The sequence below is a fragment of the Ylistrum balloti genome, unplaced genomic scaffold, assembly GCF_031769215.1.
Source record: "Ylistrum balloti isolate Yb309-2 unplaced genomic scaffold, AGI_CSIRO_Ybal_v1 Utg370160, whole genome shotgun sequence".
NCBI lineage: Eukaryota > Metazoa > Mollusca > Bivalvia > Pectinida > Pectinidae > Ylistrum > Ylistrum balloti.
Window position 1 is genome coordinate 767,783 of NW_026782156.1, and position 20,535 is coordinate 788,317.

General features: G+C 32.2%; 1 protein-coding gene across 1 annotated transcript in view; it reads right to left on the reverse strand.

The window, feature by feature from the left end:
• The window catches only part of LOC132550993 (serine/arginine repetitive matrix protein 1-like), a 53,667-nt gene that overhangs the window by 16,230 nt on the left and 16,902 nt on the right, over window positions 1–20,535 (reverse strand). The window contains exons 4-10 of the mRNA XM_060215097.1: window positions 15,224–16,351; window positions 14,800–14,898; window positions 6,690–6,815; window positions 5,188–5,736; window positions 3,227–3,355; window positions 1,058–1,159; window positions 535–699 (exon numbers count right to left, since the gene is read on the reverse strand). Of these exons, the coding sequence (XP_060071080.1) occupies window positions 535–699; window positions 1,058–1,159; window positions 3,227–3,355; window positions 5,188–5,736; window positions 6,690–6,815; window positions 14,800–14,898; window positions 15,224–16,351 (2,298 nt within the window). The remainder of the gene's footprint in view (window positions 1–534; window positions 700–1,057; window positions 1,160–3,226; window positions 3,356–5,187; window positions 5,737–6,689; window positions 6,816–14,799; window positions 14,899–15,223; window positions 16,352–20,535) is intronic.

A 20,535-nucleotide genomic window follows, 5' to 3' on the forward strand; every position in this document is an offset into this window, starting at 1 on the left:
TTGTGAAAGTTGACAGAAATGAAGCATGCAATAATGTGAGTAATGATGTTGTGTTTCAGAACAAAATGTTTTTCAGGAAACACAGTTGTTAACTTTTTCCTTTGATACAGTTTTTATCCGAACCAACAGAATTTGAATTAAACGTACATGATGATGCCAAATATGCATATATGAATTTTTGTTAAAATTTGGTTGCATAAACTACTTTGGTACCAGTACTTGAGATTCTACAATAAGATTTTAACCCTGAGTTGATAAAGTACTGTGTTCTACAATACACAAAAAAAATTGCATTTCTTTTTTACATCATCTCATACAAATAAGGGTGTTTTTTATTGTAAGAAAATTTATAATGATTTGTCCCTTAATTGATAAAACTGAACTGCTTCTTCTACAGTGCATCTTGTGAATGAAAGGTTATACTTATATTCTTTGATTCTGTTTTCCCTTTTTTCAACATGCTTGTTATTAGGCCTTGTAAAATTTCTATGTGATAACTGTATGTTTATCACTACAACTACCATGCAGCAATACCTGTGACAAGAAGGACTGGTACTGATCACGACGTTCGTTGTTTAGGTTTTTCTGGTAACGTTGATGGTTATCAGAGCTGGAGTAATTGTCGTACTTGGGCTGAACGGCTGGCTGCCTTCTCAAAGTCTCCAGTTTCTCTTTTTTCTGCTGAGCTTTCATTTCCTCCTAAGAAGAAAAAAAAGTGATATTTCTATCAATCAATTTTCATTTTCCTAAGTCACCTATCAAGTCTCCATGCCCTTATCACTTAGAGAGGTCATAGAAGAGGGAAACAACAGTATAATGCAGTTTAATTCATTACACAGCTTTACTAATTCTAAATTTATCATTAAATCACTCAATCAATGCTGAAAAAAATCTTTAAAATTTTCATCTTTATTAAATTTGATTTTCAAGAACTGGATTTTCTGAAATAGCACTTAGAAACTTTTTATAGAAACACAATCAATGTTCCAACTAGGATTTTCATCATATTTACTAATATCCAGTCTAAATCCCATATCATGATGACAAATTGTCTTACCTCACTCAGAAAGTGTTTGTACTCTCTATTCCTTTCCTGTTGACGCAAATCTTTAATGGGGTTTCTGCGATAGGATTCAAGGTATATATCTGGTGGATTCTCCTAGAAGAACACAATGCGGAAAGTCAAAGATGAGCTTAGTTATCATACTTCTACAAAGGATGAGAATTTTGGTGGAGGAATGCCACAGTACACAATAGAGTAGAAGTACACTGATACCCTCATATCATCGCCGTTCATAATGTTTCTGAGGGAAATGGCTAGAAGTATTCTTCATCAGGGAACTATATGTGACAAAACTTCCTGTATTAATCTGAAGAAAAATAAAAAGAAAGGAGATTTTTCCTTGTTGTTATAGCAATGAAAATTATCAGACTCTCAAAATGTTGCTCTTGACCATAAAAATTATTTTTGTTGAACAAAATTATGACAAACTGATGAAAAAAATTTGAAAGAAAAATGTCTAAAATATATATTAGTCAATTTTTATTTTTCAGATCAAATGAAGTGCTTATAAAAGCAGGATTCAGTACTCCGACAGGTTTGATTCTTCTAAAATATGTGACAAAACAAAAATATTGCCAAATTCTTAAAACCTCAGTAATTGGTAATTATTTTTAAATCTCTAGAAGCATTTCATAATTGGAAAGCAAAATCTTAAAAAAAATCTTCATTCTTAGGCAAATTTTATGCCACAAATGAGGTAACCAAGTAAAATATCTATATAAGTACTCCATGGCGTCTCTCAATACATTTTCTGCTATTGATGCCTGCCTGACTAACAAGCAATTCTACAATAAAATTAGCCTAAACCAAACACTATGAAATGGTGAAAAAATTGAACAAGCATGGGACATATATTCTTATAAAAAAATAACACTCCCATAGAAATATATCGAGTGAAAGTTGACTAAACTATTATACAATAGGGTTTTTATATGCTAAATATAGTTTAAACTGTTTTATTTTTTTCATCTTTTCAAATGGCACCAGTTTAATTAAAGTATCATGGAGTAGATAAGAAGTAAAAAGGCATTCAAATGAGGCATTTTAAAGTTTTTATGGTAAAAATCACTTTCACATATTTCAGACAAAATAAAATTGTTTAACATATGAAAGAATATTCCAGGAAAATTCCAACTGGTATTCAAAAATCAAAATTAAAATATGTACATGTATTAGATATATGTTTGATAAACTGGACTTTCTTTGATTGAAACATGGTTTACCTATGTTTGAAATTTTAAAACTGGCAGTTTCCACTAATTGTACATCAAGCAAAATCAAACCACCTCAAAATTAATCAAATACAGATTGAAATGTTTGGTTTAGACTGGGTTTGTTTCAGACAGGTTATACATTGTTTTCATATAGGATGATTTATCTCCCTTTAAATATTATGATTTGTCCAGAAAGGCTGTTGGCATTCAATATTAACAGTTGTTTTTGTGCCAGTTACTTGTAAATTACATTAATCTCACCAATAACCTGCTATCAAATCTTAGTAAATACATTAGCCAGATTAATAATGCTGAAATAAATGAAAACAAATGAAATTAATAATGAAAAGAAATAGGAATTAAAGAAATCTAAATCTACTTAATAAGAATGATAGTATTAAAAATTAATGACTAGAATTAACTATATTAAATACAGGAAATGTTTCTAAAACTAAGACATTAAGTATGAAAACTGATATTGACAAACCTACATGTGGTATAAACATTTATTGGATACGTAAACATTGATTTGACGGAGAATCTACCAAACTGGGATGCACAAAGGCCTATTGGCAAGGTCTGGTAGATTTTATGATCGGCTCATCTATGGAAATATAGGTATAAATAGAATTTTTCTGAATGTGGCTTTTTTCACTGATGATTAGCGGAAAACGTAAACACTATTCACAGCAGAAAACTAAATCAAATGTTAGTTTGATCAGACTACTGAAAGTCTGAAACTACTATGTAAGATAAAACAATGTTTACACATCTGTAAATACGTTTATACAACAGGATAAATGTTGCTGCAAGCTGACTACACAATGGGTACATGTAACCCAATGTTTAAGCTAAAGTCAAATCAAGCAAATGTCAAGCCAAGCTACGTTAGGCACCAACAAGTCCCCAACATCAAACTACGACATCAGTGAGACCAGCCAGTGGGTACCTGGGAGTCTTTAGGGGTCAAGGTCCTATTTGAGTGTTGAGTGCTGGGCGTGCGAGTACTGGGAGTGGTCGCAGGAGACTTGACAGGGATTCCGCCATTCCAGTAACTAGGAGTCTGTCGATCGTCACGCTAACCATGTATAGAATTGTTTGGTGTCAGTGATTTTAGTAAATTAGTTAGAAAGATTTCAGAAAAGAAATACTTATGTGATGTTTTTGAATATAATTCATACAGTAAGGTTTATTATGTCAGCAAAACTCTAATTGCATGCTACCATCCTGTTCTGAAATATCTCATTAAAAAAGAATATATAAAAACATAACTGATTTACCCATATGATGGATATGGCTTTGTCAACAAGACAATGCATTATTTACAATACAATATCTTCTTTTTTTTATTAGAATCTGATCCCTCCATATTTTTTCTAGCAGTATGCTTGGTCCTTTTCAGATGTCACGCTTTACATTTAAATATGATATACATAGATATATATATATATATACTAGCCATATCTAATCACACCTATATAATGATGGTGATTCAAGGTGTCGGAGATACTTAATATTTTATGAAATGAAGGCTTTCCCCAATAGGATTCAAGCTTTTGAGCAATCCTGCTCTCTCATTAAAATAAACCAAAACAACAGCAAAAAATTACCAAAAAACAAAAAAAAAAGGATGATAAATAAAAAAATAAAAACACACAGCATAGAAGCATGCAAAATTATCAACAAACCTTACACAGGAAATAATCATATTTAAAATGTTGATATAAAAAATATTTTAACCATATAGTTTCTATAAGCTTTTTTATATTGAAAATGTCCCAGGATTTTCTTTTCTTTTGGCCTTATCACCTCTGAATTTTGAATTCAATTGTTTTTAATTTGTGATATTTCTTATAAGATATGATGTTCAGGTTCAAATGTTTGGAACATTATAGATCGTGACCTTGAACTAGATTCTCTCCAATGACACTGAGTGGTAGACATAAAATACATATATATCAAATCATGTTCTCAATCCATATCGTAATTTCATTTGTTAAAAAAATTCCATTTTGATTGATTGATGATGCTTTATCTAAATGTAAATCAACACTATTTAGAGAGGCCCTAAACAAAAACATCCACAACCAATGTTATTGAGTAAAACTACCAATTAAAAACTAAACACAAACCTGTAATTATATTGTTCTGTAAAGATGATCTATTACTGTATGCTATATTTTAGTTCTATGCCAAGAGTAACAAATTAGGTCCAATTCCTTGCTAGATTAAAGCTGATAATGCCTCTATTATTCCCATCACCATGACAATGTCAACAAGATCTGCCCTGATATGGACATATTTCACGTTTTATTCTATTATATATAATGTTAATATTAAAACATAACTTTAGATAAAAGATTGCATGAAAGAATATTGCACAACTTGCGAAGTACAGCTAAAAAAAATCAGTTAGGATCAACAAGCATTTGATATAGACCACTCTCAAAGATCAAAATTTCTCAAAAATTTTAACCGTAAACATTTAAATTCTCATAAATTTTCGAAGAAAGAGAAAAAGGATTTACAGACTTTCTATGAGCTTTTGATACAGTAAAATATGCTTGAAATGAATTTGATAAAGTATACGACTCCCAATTACATCTACTTTGTATACTTTCACAGATTAAAATGACTTTTTAAGAACAAGTGAATTCTCTTGCATTAATTTAACATATTTTACTGTACCTCAGAAGAAAAGTCTGAACAATGCAAAACGTGAAGTGACAAAAGAAAAGTATCACAGCAATAAATAAGGTGATTTTTCTAATTTTAGAAGCATAGACATCACTGGAAAATTCTGGAAGGTTGGTCACTTTGATCTTTATACAAAGATATTTCCAAATCAGACAAGCATGCGTTCCTCAAGGTGCAATACATGTATTTGGTATATACACATACATTAATTACCCTATGCGAGGATCTGCCTGTGGGAGTTCCATTCTGTCTGGGTGGTCCTCGGGCCCAATCAAGCCTATCTGGGGTGGTGTATCTCCTCGGGTGGGGTGGGGGACGGTGACCATCTCTCGAGTCTACAGGACTCTGTTGTTTGCCATTAAATTCCGCATAGTGCCCCTGGTCTGCTACATGGGGTGTGGGGTGATTCCTCTGCCGGGGAGGGGGAGATTGAGATCCAGCAGGTGTGGCTTGGTGATGTTCCCTTTGGAAGTTTTGCATCTGGTTGTGATGTATCTGAGGGGTTCTCATTTGGGACTGATGCTGTTGTGGAGGTAACATTTGGGCATGTTGTGGTGCTGGTGGTGGTGGTGAAGAGCTTTGTGGAGGAGGATTTGGTGCCACATTACGGGAAGGGGGTGAGGCGTGTTGCTGGGGCGGTGGCATACTGTGCTGCTGTGGAGGGACTTGATTGTACTGATTGGGAATGGCTGCTTGTTGACCTGTTCTATCAATTACCGCAATATTATTCTGAATTTTCTGGAGCATTTGCTGCTGTGATTGCTGTAAATGATTGAAATAAAATCACACTGAAATCTAGAAAAATAATTGCATCAAAAGAAGAAAACAAAATAAATAGAACATATGAAAGCCAATTTGTAGCAGTGGAAACATGTCACTAAGCAGAACTACTGATCTAAAACATTTTCATGATCCTGACTTAAGTCACTGTCTTAATCAACCTTGAACACAAGACAGTAGAAAAGCTTTAAGAACTGCATCACCATGAAGATAAGAGAGAAGGAGAAAGAAAAAGCTGTCGTAAGTTTAAGGACACATTTAACTATACATCTTAATCTGTAAACTTATCATTTCGCATTTAATTGCCTTTGTTGATAACATCAAATGTTCTTATCATAAAATAGATTCTAAGTCAATTTTTGTTCTTTGTATTTTGAAAATAATCTGATGTTTAACTTTAAGAGTCTCAATTGCAAATAACTGGTACCGTAAAACAATATTAACTTTATTTTTTTTATTGAAAATCCATGATACACAAGGTTAGCTGAACAGCTTTAGAATGGTGAGATTTTTTAAGAACAGTTTTGCTAAAGATGTTAGATCAGAGAATTTTTGTTTTAATCAGAAATCAGCTGTTAGGTTGCTGTAATTTACAGGAAGAAAAAGCGAAAGTGTTACGTTAACAATTAGTTGAGAGGGGGAAGTAAATAGTGAAATATCCATCAGTAAGGAAAGAAACTCAAAGAGAGCCTTACAGAAATTTTGAACATACATAACATGATATGGAAAACAACTGATTCTTTCCTTCTGATATGAACTAACATTGGGAGTAAAACAGTATTTCAGAAAAAAAATCATTAAGTTTTATTTCACTAATTTGAAAAGGACACGAGGTCCCATAAGTTTAAGACAGCCATGGTTTTATGCAAGTCTACATTATATGTATTGCAAATGGAGGCCATTCCCCATATCTCAATAGTTTGTTTTCTACTTACCTTTTGTAATTCCTGTCCATAAAGTCTCTGTTTCTCCCTCGCCTGCCTTGTCCTCTCATCCTGAGTGACAATATCTAGACCATTTGGAGGCGTAGGCATTCTCCGTGGAGAAGGCTTTTGTTCCTTCTGTCATTAAAACAAAGGCAGATCAATTAAATATAAAGTAAACGCTTCAAAAATAAAGATCAAATTCAAAATTCAAGAACAATGTAAAACAACATCATTTGTAAATTATGTATACTATTGCTAGAAATAAAGATACAGTTCAAATGATATTTTTCAAGTGTTGCTTTCTTGTAAACTGGATATGAAAATATGTAAAATGTCATTATTTTTGATCTAGAGACTATTTTTAACTAAAGCAAAATGCAATGAATTATATGAGAAAATAAAAATGCATCTTAATTGTTAATTCAGAAAGTAGTGAAAAGTCATGATCCTGCTTGAAACTTTAATGACATCTGATATATATAGGGGACATTCTCATAATTCATTGTATCAGTCAAATCACCATTAACATGGCATCATTGATCAGTTCAATGTTTACATCAAATATATTCTATGAATATTACATGCATAACTAACCATGCGTTCATGTAAAATATCTAAACATGCTCAAGACAATATCAAGCATACACTGATTTAGTCTGGAACTTTGAAAAAAAAGAAGGTGGTAGTGCTATGGAGGTGAATGAGGGGGGGTGGGGTTGTTTTGTCTTTTTTTTTTAAATAGTTTTGATATTAAATACTTCAAGTAACATACAAATATCATATAATTCAGAAATTTATCTTTAACACTGTAAAAGGAAACAAGGAGCATTTAAATATCAATTTTTAGTGTTCCATCAGCAAAGTTCCAAACTTTCATGTCTACTTCAGTGCATGTATTTGTCAATTAGCTTTCTAATATAAACTACATTCTAACATTTCATTTTTTTCTCATTTTCTGAGAGTGGAAAGGCACATTTACCAAAGTCTGTCTCTTATTGTAAAACAAAAACAAATCTAAACAGCACCTTTATACATAAACAGTAAAACAGATGTCAAGTACTTTAGTACAAAAAAAGGAGTGTTTGATGAGTTATCCGATAAACTGAATCCTATTACTCAATCCTCTCCATATTTTGACATTCTGCTTTACAAAACATAATCCTGAATTTGAACTATGTATATACAGGTAAACAGCCTGTGTAATCTGACCTTATTGTGATCCACTGGGAGTCAGATTAAAAAATGTAGCTTTGAACAGAAGAGGGGGGATTTTTGTCTGAAATAACTCAGCAAATGGTATATTGAAAAATGAAAAAAAAAATTAATAATTTAATTAAACTCTCAAAAATTGGAAAACCAAATTAATGAAAAAGGCAAAGATATAGCAATTACACAGACAATATTAGTTTATTAGCTTTTGGTTAAAAACACCTAAAACAACACAAAAGAATAAATCTAAAGAAAAAAAAAATCATTATAATTACAAATACTCACCTTAATGATCATGAAAATATTACTGGTAGATGAAACGTTATATTTAAACAAATGACAGGAAAGAATGGAATTTCGACCAATTTTATTTCAAAGTTCATTTTATTTATAGCAATTCCAAGTAAACAGAAAAATACTGAACAAATGGTATTATATACACATTTACTCCGTTCCATCCATACTGTAAATCTATATACCCTGGTTTTTATAATTTTTCTGAAATTTTCTCATATAACTACATTATGTTAATGGTCTTTTATTAAATGGAATTCACTACCTCCATGTAAATGGTCAGACTTTTGTTCCCGTTACAGCCAATCTTCTAGGAGGGTGTTGGAGGCAGAGAAGGGGCTGTTTTTTAGTTATTTTTCAGACTTGTAAAGACACCAGTGGTCTTACTATCATTATTAAGAGTTTAGGTTATAAGGAGTACCTGCTCATATGATTTCGATTTTGATATTCAAAGTTGCTTGTTTTTAATGTAAAATAAGCTATAAAAAATAAAAAATGCTAAAATTTCAAACAGTTTGTAGGCATACATATAGTATATCAACCAACACCACCAGTATATGACATCTTGTACAAAATCTATAAACTAAGTTCTTGCCAAAACAGCGATGATCACTAATCTAAAATACTAATATATTGAGAAAGGCAAGCACCTATTTGAAGTCTACCACTTAGCTAGTTGAGAAACTGAAAAAACCAAGATAAGTCAGTGAAACAAGAAAGAATATATGAGGTTATCAGCCAATTTTCCTACAGAAATGGGCAAAGGTAAGAAGGCATGACAGAACTAAATGGAAGATACAAGTATTTGACTTTGTGAGGGGTGAAAAATCTATCAACTGGTCACTGGATACCTCATGTAGAAACTCATTGTATTCTCTATGGCGATCACCACGCAGCTGTTGTTTTTGGGTTTCAGGATTGAAAAGCTCGACATGTTTAACAGGTAGAGGTGAAACTGCAGGCCCCAAGGGAATGTTGGAGTATTCTTGCTGTGCTTTAGCTAACTGAAACTGCATTTTTTCTTTTTGTTGCTGATCCAGAGAACAAGAAGACAGCATTACATAAGGCAACATATTGAAATAAAGACAATATGAAGTGAAGTTTTACAGAAGATGGTGAAGCTTTATAGCGGATCAAAAGATTTGATGGCCTTTATATAAAGCCATTTCAGATTTACTTATTTTTTCTTAAACAGGTCAATGACAAACATACTGACAGTTACACAGTAAGAATTCCTGAAACCAAAGGATAAATGTGCTACACCTTTTTGATAAACATATTCAAAGGAATTACACCTATATTATAAATAATAAATCTACCTGTATACCTACCTCAGTAAGTTTTGATATACATACAGTCCTTGCTTATCACTATTCCTATAGTTTGAACTGTTATGTACCCATACAGCAATAAATTTTGAAATAATTGGTACAAGCAGTTTTTTTTCTCACACAAAAACTAATTTAACTTAATTTAATGGAATTCAATACTCTACACTGAATGTAATACTGGTCAGGCATTGATTTGACTGTCACACAAATCTTTATTAGTGAGAACAGGTAAGAAAGCTAACAGGTAATTTGAAAAGTGAGAGAGTCACAGGAGATAATTATGTGAAATTTGAACAGAATTAAAATTAATCCGTGATGATCAAATTTTATTTGGTATTTTCTCTCAATTACATAAACTTTGTGGTTGTAGTGAGTTTTAATGAGGGAAAATCTTATTTTACATGTATTTGTTTGTTATATTCAGTTTATCTTTTTAGTGCATACATATCAAATATTTATAAATCTATGAAAGAAAGGCTTGTTTTCAATACCAGGAAAAAATTGAAAATAAAGGTAAAATTACAAGAATGACTCCCAGGCAAAATGTACCAGATACCAACATGCAATCCAATAATTCAACCAATCTTTGACCTTCAACGACCTTAACCGAAGGTGACCATTAGGAACATGAGTTATCCAATGTTGCAATTTCTTGTGAAAACATGGAAATAAGAAAGACACAGATATAGTGACAAAAAAAATCAGTGGAAATATTAGTTTAATTTTTTGTTTAAATATGAGAATGAAGAAGACAGGGATGAAAAGAAGCTATGGGAGAGAGAGGTAAAAGGAACTTTCTGTAAACAATGATAGGTTTTACCTGTAGTAACGAAGATTTATAATCATTCACCAAGTCTTCCTTGAGACGTTTGCGGTAAAGTTCATACTGACCCACGTCCAAGCCTCCTGGAGGAGTCGCGGGTTCTTTTATTTTAGCCTGTTCTTCTTTCATTTTCTGTTGTAGATTGTACAGTGTTAATATATAGTTCACATTCTTCTTTGGACAACAATCTTTTTTGTACTTTAATATCCCATGTAAAGAATATTCATTGAAAAGCTATTACTACAAGTTTAAATATATTGTATATTTAATTCACTTCATGTTCTGTAGATGCAATGATCCTGTATTCCAAAACAGACAAAACCAGGCAAGAGAAAAGATTCAATCAAAAACACCCACAAGTAAAATCTGGCATTCAGGGCTTAATAATCTCTAATTCACAATCCTTAATCACATATCAGACCCATCCAACAGCCGTATTCATCATCTTGACAGATTTCTTTATATTTCCATACCAATAGAAGTTTATATCGCTAACCAAAACTTAGGACACCATACAAAAGACACCAAATTATGATCAAATAAAGAATTTTTGAGTCAGTGAATACACAGAGTGAGAATTGTATAAGTTATGCAGTATTATATCATTTCTTGAAAAAAAATATATTTAATATAACATAAACTCTATTTGTTTGACAATTGTGAAACAGACAATCACTCTTGTTGGCCCAGATGAAAGTAAGTGAGACCTGTTACTATGGGAGGAAGCCAGAGTGCCCACCTGGAAAAACCCATGTTGTTGGGCAACCTATCTTTTTACATCTGTTGTGGGAATTGTACCCTGACAGCAAGGTGAAAGGTGAATGTGGTACCACTGCACTACTAGATCACACAAATATATCTATGATGATGCAATCCTAACAATGATCTTAAAATAACAGATGGTATAAAATCTGGTAACCTCATACATTTTATGTATATCTCATATGAAGTGGCAATGAATGTAAGATTCTGTTTATCATATAACCTAGAACTGATGAAAACTTATTTCGGTAGTTTCCCATGTTGATATAAAAGCTTGATATGATGATAGCTTGTTACATTTGCCTGTCTTTATGAGATACTATATAGGTCTAACACCACAATAAAAAAAATTATAACACTTGTTTCCTTGATTATCTTGCTATAAGCCAAGAGCCCAAGACCAAATTCTGGCTCAATGTCAGGGGGTGGGCTTATTACAGGAAAATAAGCCCAGGGAACCAACACATTATCTCTTTCCAGGATAAAATAGTATTTGTTGGTAATTTTACTCCAGAGAAAGAATAGAAATGAGTGGGCTTATTATCAGAGGTGGGTTTATTACTGTATATACATATTGAGTAACTGGTATAAGTGATAACAGTGAAGTTATATACCTAATGATATCCTCAGCCACTATCCCTAACAATCAATATATCAACAATAGTGAGAAGTTTGTCTTTAAATCTCTTGTTGCTACATTTGTATGTCACAAAATTAAATGGATCATTTAGAATTTTTCCTTTTTTCTCAATCAAAATTCAAAATATGATAATTAGACAAACAACAATTATGATTTGTAAGCCATACTTGAAGACATCAATTTAAATTCCCCGGTAAATATTATAGATTTTTAACTTAATGGGAATGAACAGAATCTGAAGGAACGAGTTTACAGCTCCTATTATCAAGAGTTTACATTTGTAAAGGTAAACATTTCATCATGTGTAGTCTTATTACCTGAAAATAGATTAACTATAGTGTGAATCATGGCCAAGTCTTTTTTTACCTGTAAGCATTTATCATAAAACAGAGTATATAGTAGGCCTCCCTGTATCAAGCCTTTATAAATCTGTAATGCCCCAATCCATACAGAATTGACAGAATAGTGCATTTTTATCTTTATTTTTATCACTACGGCTGTAATATGCCAACAACCTGTGGATTCTATATTAATCAAAACATGGTTTATGCAGTTACACCTTCTTTAATCAAGGGAGCTTTTACCATTTATCCCAAAAAAAGACAGATGATTAACCAAGGGCCATAACTCTGTATTGAGGTGTGCAAGCCCAAATCTAGTATTAATGCTCCACCATTTTATCAAGTCCTAATCAAGTACAATTTGGCAGTTGTGACTAAGTATATTAAATCTGCCTCAGGCCATGTAATGTATTGTAATGTATAATAAGCAAAGGGACATACATCTCTAAATGGATACAAGACAGAATTTCGATAAAATTATGGTGAAACATAACTGTCTCAAGAATCATAGAGAGACACAAAATTTTGCTATTTCAAGAAACTGAGCATACTGGTGGTACAAGATAATTCATGGACTATATGTCATGATAATTGAGTCTACCTCTGGACAAGAATGAAATGCTGAAAATCCACAGGGCTACACCTTTCCCACAAAACCCTCAAAATCAAAATGCTTCTATGGCAAAATGCAACTGCATGCATTTGTCATGATGAAAGAGTTCAATTGAAAATGGAGAAAGAGATCTGACAAAAACGTTATTCACGCATAGGTAGAAAACATCATCATAAATCCACCCTAGACAGATTCAACAACTGACAAGTGAGACTATAAAAGTCCTTTCCAGACTATATGGCTTAGTGAGGACAGACTAAAAGTTCTATATTCCCTCAGGTCGAATATAATCAAAAACAGGAAGCAATATTGTGTGTTTCATTTGATTTCCACAGAGAGTTTAAGTCAACAAAAAAAATCACTGTTTGTTCAGCCTGAATCAATACCTGACATACATTTGATATTTCTGGGTGACATGATTGATACTTCCAAGCTCCTTTATATGTTATACCCAAGTGTAAGACAAACCAAAGTCATCCTTTGTAAACCCATTTTTATGTAAAATTATGGAACATTTCTTATGAGATAAATGCATGCATTTTATCATCTCTGAAATTTCCTCTGTGTTTTGAAAAAGGAGTACCTTGCTGTTTGAATTGCTTACACAGGTGAACATTTTCTCTGTGATAGCATTGAACCCCCAAGGTAATTCAGAATTCACCTTGTTTGCCCAATCACTTATATAGCGTAAGAGTTTCCAAAACATACACTTAAGATTTGCCACTATAAAACAATTTACAATATACATGACACTTGATTGTTTGAAGTTCAGCAAATATATATATATAAATTGCTTGAAACACCTTAATTGACCTGAAGTTTCCAGTTTATAATGCTATACCCAAGTCGATATTTTAAACATTATAAACATTCAAACCCTGTACATCACTGTTATAATGAAAATTACACCTGCCAGAACAATTTTTCTGTGAGACAGGTCAGTATGTAATTCTATAAGGTTACAGGCTTGTCATTGTGAATGGTATACTTTGTGCTTTTTTAAAATCTTTGGCAAAATGACAGACAGTAATTGCTCTAAACACACTAGATGAACAATCAAAGATTTGTTTTATAAGTTACCTGTCAATTTTCTGACAAAAAAATGGTGACAGTGTTTAAAAAGAATCTCACTTTCCTTCACATAATTAACAGTAAGGGTATTGTCAGAATACAGTTTCACACAAACTGACAGCTAATTAAACTAAACCTTTTTTCTTCTTAAGTAAATACAGTTGTATTTCTTTGTTGAATATACCTTGTCTATCACCAGCAATAACTAAACTCATTCTGAAATGCTCAAATGCTCAAAATCAGAGGGGTGGCTTACTGAATAGGCGGTGATATTCAGCGGGGGATTTAATTTCGCTAAATTTTCAATAATCAAAGATAATGCAAAATTTAATAGCAAGCAGATATTAGCATAAGTCAAAACGTACAGAAATCTATGTTATATAACTGTATTTACTGAAACTCATGTACCAATGCTTGAAACATAATCATTAGGATATAACCTAAACAGAAACAACCTTTAGATATTAGCCCAGCGAAATTAAGACACTATACTACAGGATAATGAAATAGCATTTATTGGTAATTCTACAGTAACAGTAATTTATATGGACAGGCTTATATCAAAATCTGAGAATATTGTGATATAAAAGTGAAAACTAAAAGATTGAACTTACACAGATATCTGAATAATTGGCGAAAAAGTTCTTTCATTAAAGGCTTAGGCCTATTTGAAAATTGAATTTTTTTATCATGCATCCATGCCAACACATTAAAATGTAAGAAAAATAACTATGACACAACATTTTTACAACAAAAAATACAATACATATATTCATTCTGAACTAAGATTTAAAAAAAAAAACTAGTAATAAGGTTATGGAAAGACAATCAATTGTGAAAACAAAATATTGTTTAACAACATTAAAGGCTCAATACAAAAACTGACGACAGACAAAAATATAGGTCGCTGTGATCACATGCTTACAAAAACTAACGACAGACAAAAATATAGGTCGCTGTGATCACATGCTTACAAAAACTAACAACAGACAAAAATATAGGTCGCTGTGATCACATGCTAAGTGCTGAGGTTACCATAGTTAGCTCATTGTAGTTCCTCCGTGTCTCCTTCAAAAACTCAGCCCTTAAGGTTGTTGGATCAACTTTCCTTCTCCTTAACATTCCACCAAATGGCTGTCAAGATCAGAGACTTAACTAGTTTGTTTGTAAGAACTGTTTGCTTTGCTCGAAAAAAATATTATCATTGTCACTTTAAATTTTGAAATGGTATCCCTGTAAACATTTTCTTATAAAAGGAAAAAAATCACATCATATTTGTCATGTTTTATTTTCTGTTAAATGTTTCTAACTTCAGAATATCCATTTAGATAAATATAAGTAAGTAAATATTATTGTTAAGTACAACAAAATTATAAAAACTTGAAAAAAAACCTTTATCCAATATTGGTATCACTTCCTTGATTTTGTTACTTGAAAATTAAATATGTGCAGTGCCTACCATAAAATCGTCTTCTACTTTTTCATTTCCTTGGTAATTTTCATCCTTCTGATTCTTTTCAAGGTGATCTTTGCTCAGCTGATCTTCATCCCATTGAGTTTTGTCCCACTGACCTCTACTGGACTGATTTTCGATGGTTCTTTCCTGTGACTGTGACACATTCCCTCGTTTCTGGTCATTATACTTCTGTAAATCTTGATGACCTTCACACCTTTGACCTTTGTCTACATGACCTCTGCTGTGTCTATGGTCACCTTGGCGACTGGGATGGAGAGTTTTGTTTTCTCTATGTTGATCTTGACTTTTGATTTGTTTTTCAAAATCTGCTGAAGAGAGATCCTGGCTATATTGATTATTCCAAGGATGGTTTTTGTCATATTGTTTTCTTCTGGAATTGTTCCACAAGTGACTCTCACTTTCTCGTGTGTCTGATCGTTGACCTTTCTTCTCTGGATAATAACCATTCTGATGACCTTCCTGCACAGGAAGTGAACCATTCTGACTTTCTTGCACAGGAAGTGAACCATTTTGATGACCTTTTGGATATAAATCATTCTCATAATTACCAGTGACATACTCTTGCATTTGTCTTTCTGGCTGGTATGAATTCAACTTTACTTCATCCGTTTGGTTATATTGAAACCTGTGTCTGCCACCAGAGTCTTCAAAATCCTTTTTATTGCTGGTTCTTAAACGACTTTCAGATTGGGTAGGTTGACTAGGTTCATACCTCTCATGACTGTGACGATTCCTGTTTGTCTTTTTTTCTACTTCAGTAACTTTTGAGTTTATCTTGTGGTTTTGATTCCTTGGATGATTGTCAATGTTACCTGTTTCTTCAGATAAACCTATGCTCTTATTACTTTGATGCCCAATTTTTTCTGTTGTTTTGATTTCTTCCATATCAAAATGTTCTGCCCAAGGGGGAGTTTGTAATCCACGCTGATGAACAAGCAAGTTTTTCTGAACATCTTTTCGTTTTGAGAGTTTTTTCTCTTTATTTGCTTGTGTATGCATTCTTTTGTTCTGTCCATCCTGCTCATCTGTTGTATTTTCAACTTCTTCTCCAGATTGATTTTGTAATTCCTTCATTTGTGATTCAATATGTTTTTGTACTTCCAGCAGTTTCTTTAATGTAGGAAAACAATATCAAATGGTTAACATATTTTCAAAATCATAAATAGCCATGTGGAGTTTCAAGGAAAACTGAAATGGATCAAATTGAAGTATCTCTATGAACTGTATTCTTTCTCCTCCTTGATCCAAGCTTTTCTATGACCTGAACATTATTGCACAATCAAATCCAAGCTTTTTCATGACTTGACATTAATGTACAATCTCTATGACCATGTGTTATTGGCACATGGACCTCATTCCAAGCTTTATGAAGACCTGAACATTACAAGTTACATAGCTGACAATAAAATGATGCAATGACTGCAGTGAAAATATTGATCTGTTTTTAACAATCTTTCCTAAACATGATTTACCTAGGCAATAAAAAATAAACTCATTAGGAGTTTGATGGTGCAAGTCTCCTCCTAACAGAAAAAAAATGTAAAAAGTTGTATTTTTACATTGCTGTTTCTACTCAAGTTAATTCGTGACAGACAATGTACATAAATACATTAGACGTATAATTTCAATCAAAAGCACAGAAAAATATAAGACAAACTGTCAAAATGCATATTGTGTGCATCGATGGGAAAATGAGAGGGAAGAAAGTTAGGGGGAAAAAATTAAAACTGTAGCAGTGTCAAATATAAATCAAAACCAACATCACATGCTTTCTGAACATGAAAAAGGTTTAATCAGAAAAGTAATCTGAATGAATCGGATGGTGTGTATACAAGTGGACGAGAAATACAATATAGGACACTAACTCTAACCAACAGGCATGTCAAATGTCAGTCAGATTGCAGCATGAAAACAAAAACAGGCTATGTAAGGTCTGGTTGTATTTAGTAAGTCATTGTAAGATTAACAAAGCATATTACCAGGAATTGATTTGTGTATATAGACATGCAATGAACCAAAGAATAATAATCTCAGAGAAATAAAGCTTTCCCCAGAGATCATAGAGACAGAAACACATTAACTTGTGGCAGCCATGAAATATCACTAAAATATGGACTGATACAGGTGATGTCATTACTGCCTTAGAAAATTATCTATAAAGTGTTTCTTTTGGAAAGCACAGGTAGCAACAAAACAAACATAAAAATCTCTAGCCAATCACAGAAACCAAATACTTCCATATGTGTTTTGTAACCTGATTCAAACATCACCATAACAACATGTAAATAGAAGGAAAGATGAAACATATCATTCCCAGGAAAATACAATCGTTAACAAAAGTTGGACTTGCTGGTGTGTGTATAACAGTGCTTATAGCAGATATAGAAAAAGTACACAGCTGTCCTGGTAGTTTTCATAAAAGGACCAAGATGAAATACGGATCAAAAGTACAATGAAGTAAATGAGAAGTAATTATGAAGGGTTGCTTTAAAAGTAAACAATCACAAATATGAAATAATCATTTTAGTGGCACATATAAAATTTACATTAAACAATCTCTCACACAATATCACCAGGTGATAGATAAAAATCAGGTGAAATTTCCATTTTTCTAGGATAAAAATGACTAGTACCAAATTCTTAACCAGAAAAGATCAAATCCAAATTTCTTCAAACTCTTGATTTCTGTTTCAGATCAAAAGACACCTTTAAAAAGTTACTACAAAAAAAAAATGAAGGTTTTCAGCTTCTTTCAGGGTCTTTAGATATCCACTGACCACATGTTCCACTACTAAAATAAAATGGCTTAGCATTCAAAAGGTCAACCAGTCACCATTTAATTCCAAATCAAAATTAAACCAAAACAAGTCACAGAAAACATTTTAAGTCAGTAAACAACAAACAGTTTATTAAAACTGCTCTAAGACAAGACACAGCCTAACATAGGTATTAGTTGTATTCATCACAACACTAACTATAGCAAGGCAAATCTACAGGATCTAATATTATATCTTAAAAGAAATAAGCACATGACATGAAATAAATGTGTTGTCATGGTTACCGATTGAAGAAAAGCCATGTATTCATTTTTCCTTTCCTTGGCCCTGCCAGACTTCCGAGTGTATTTTTGTTTCCTTCTTCTAGGAATTCCACCCCGAGCCTATAGTTATTTTGTAATCCAAATAGAAATTATTAACTTTTTGAGAATAAAGGAGTTTATACTAAATAATATTAATGAGAAGTTGTCTGAATTTAAGACAAAAAAAAAAAAGAATTGAAAGATTTCCATACACTTGTATAAACTCTAGTTTTGTGTTATGATACAAACCTTATACAATAACAGAAAGTGAACATCACAAATTTTATAGGGGAAAAAATAATTTGCAAAGTTCATAGTATCATAACACCAAATCTTCAGCTTAAAAATTTGAAATATAATGAAAACTTCCTGATTTAAGGTTGAATAACAAAAGAATGAAAAAACAGATAGAAATGATGTCGCTTTATAAGCCTAAACCATGCACGTTGAAACACAATTTGTCCTACCAGAAATTCGTCAGTGTGCTTTCCTTCAAAAAGATAATTATCCCATGGTAATGGAGAATGCTGGTCTTCTTCATCGTCTTTCGAATGTCGACTTTTGCGACGATTGGAATGATCATTTATGTCCGAATCATCGCTAGAATCACTTTCTTCTTCACTCAGTTGATTCTTAAAATTGTAATCAAAAGTTGACCTCAAAAATCTTTTTCTAAAGATGGCCTTTAATAGGAACGACGATTTTAAATGATATCGTAGAGCATATTTTGTCTAAGCTTTAGGATACTAAGTGGTATGCACAGACATGTGAAATATTCCATACACAACTTATGCTGCATAGCAACTGACTAAATCATAGCTTCGTTTACCTGTGATACAGTCATAACGACACAAATGAAATGTTAGCTAAATGAATACATCTATATTAACGCGAAAAAATTTGAATGAACGGAAGATAAATAAGAGTATGAGGTGGTATTATGAAATAAGAGCAAATAAAACATTCAAGCAATGAAAGCCAGAGTAATGGGCGTGTCAGCTTCCTCTGTTGTGTTCACGACTTGCTTGTATAATATCAGACTGGTAAAAGACATGAGCATACTTGTATGTAGTACAGTGATCAAAGCCATTGTGCTAAACAATGACACATATGCAGAACTGTTTGTGGGCTGAAACCTCCATACTGGTATAAATTGAAATTTCAAGAATGTATAAGCATGGAACTAGGTGATTCCTTTCATTATTTTTCCAAAAATATATGCATGACCTTGGAAATAATTTTGTCAATTAGGGAAAGCAAAGTGAACTTCATATTGATAGAAAAGAGATGAAAGTTCCAGGTAAAAGAAACATTTATCACTATGTAATATATATTATTCTCATTTAAGTATATTTCAAATGAATTTTTTATGAAATCTTTAAGGAAATGAATCGGTGATTTTTCTCAATGATGAAAGGAACAACAAACATGACGACATTTTCCCAATGAAATGATGATCTATGGCTTTGTCTTGTTCAAAGAAAGGATGACTAATATGACCCATCAAAAGGACAAGAGCTTGGTATTAAATATATCATAACAATGTACTAATACTATGACAATTCTAACATAACATGACTTTTTGTATTCATACAGAAAAAAAATCTTAAAAACATCAAACAATATTTAAAGAAGCATTGTGGAAGATACATTAATGACACAATATATGTACAACCCTTTTCACCATATTGACATTCATTCACATTAAAAAGACCCAAAACTTCCAAATCAACATTGTGCAAAAACAACACAATTAGTAGGATTCTAACTAAAAATTCACATTCTCTAAAATCTACAACCCATCGCACCATAAGCAAAATCATGCACTCTCAATTTTTGTCTATCTACTTTAATGATATTAATTAGTTTTAATATTGTTACTGTATTTTAACACATACAAACAAACCATTCTGACTCAAGTTTACAAATACATAAATTTATAGTATACAAATTGTGACAAACAGTGCATTCAATTTGTCAGTTGCCATCACCAGAATTTGACAATTTTTAATTGTTTTATAAATAAATAACAGTAAAGAAGTATGTACAGTAAGGGCCAATTTTACACTAAATTCTAATGGCCCTTATTGTGCACATTCCTTCAACTGTATCTTTTTATTACTTGTAAATAGTTTTCCCTTCACCGTCAAACTCAAAATCAGGGAGATTCAATATTTCAAATTGTCTCCCTTGTAGATAGAACATCTGCATATAG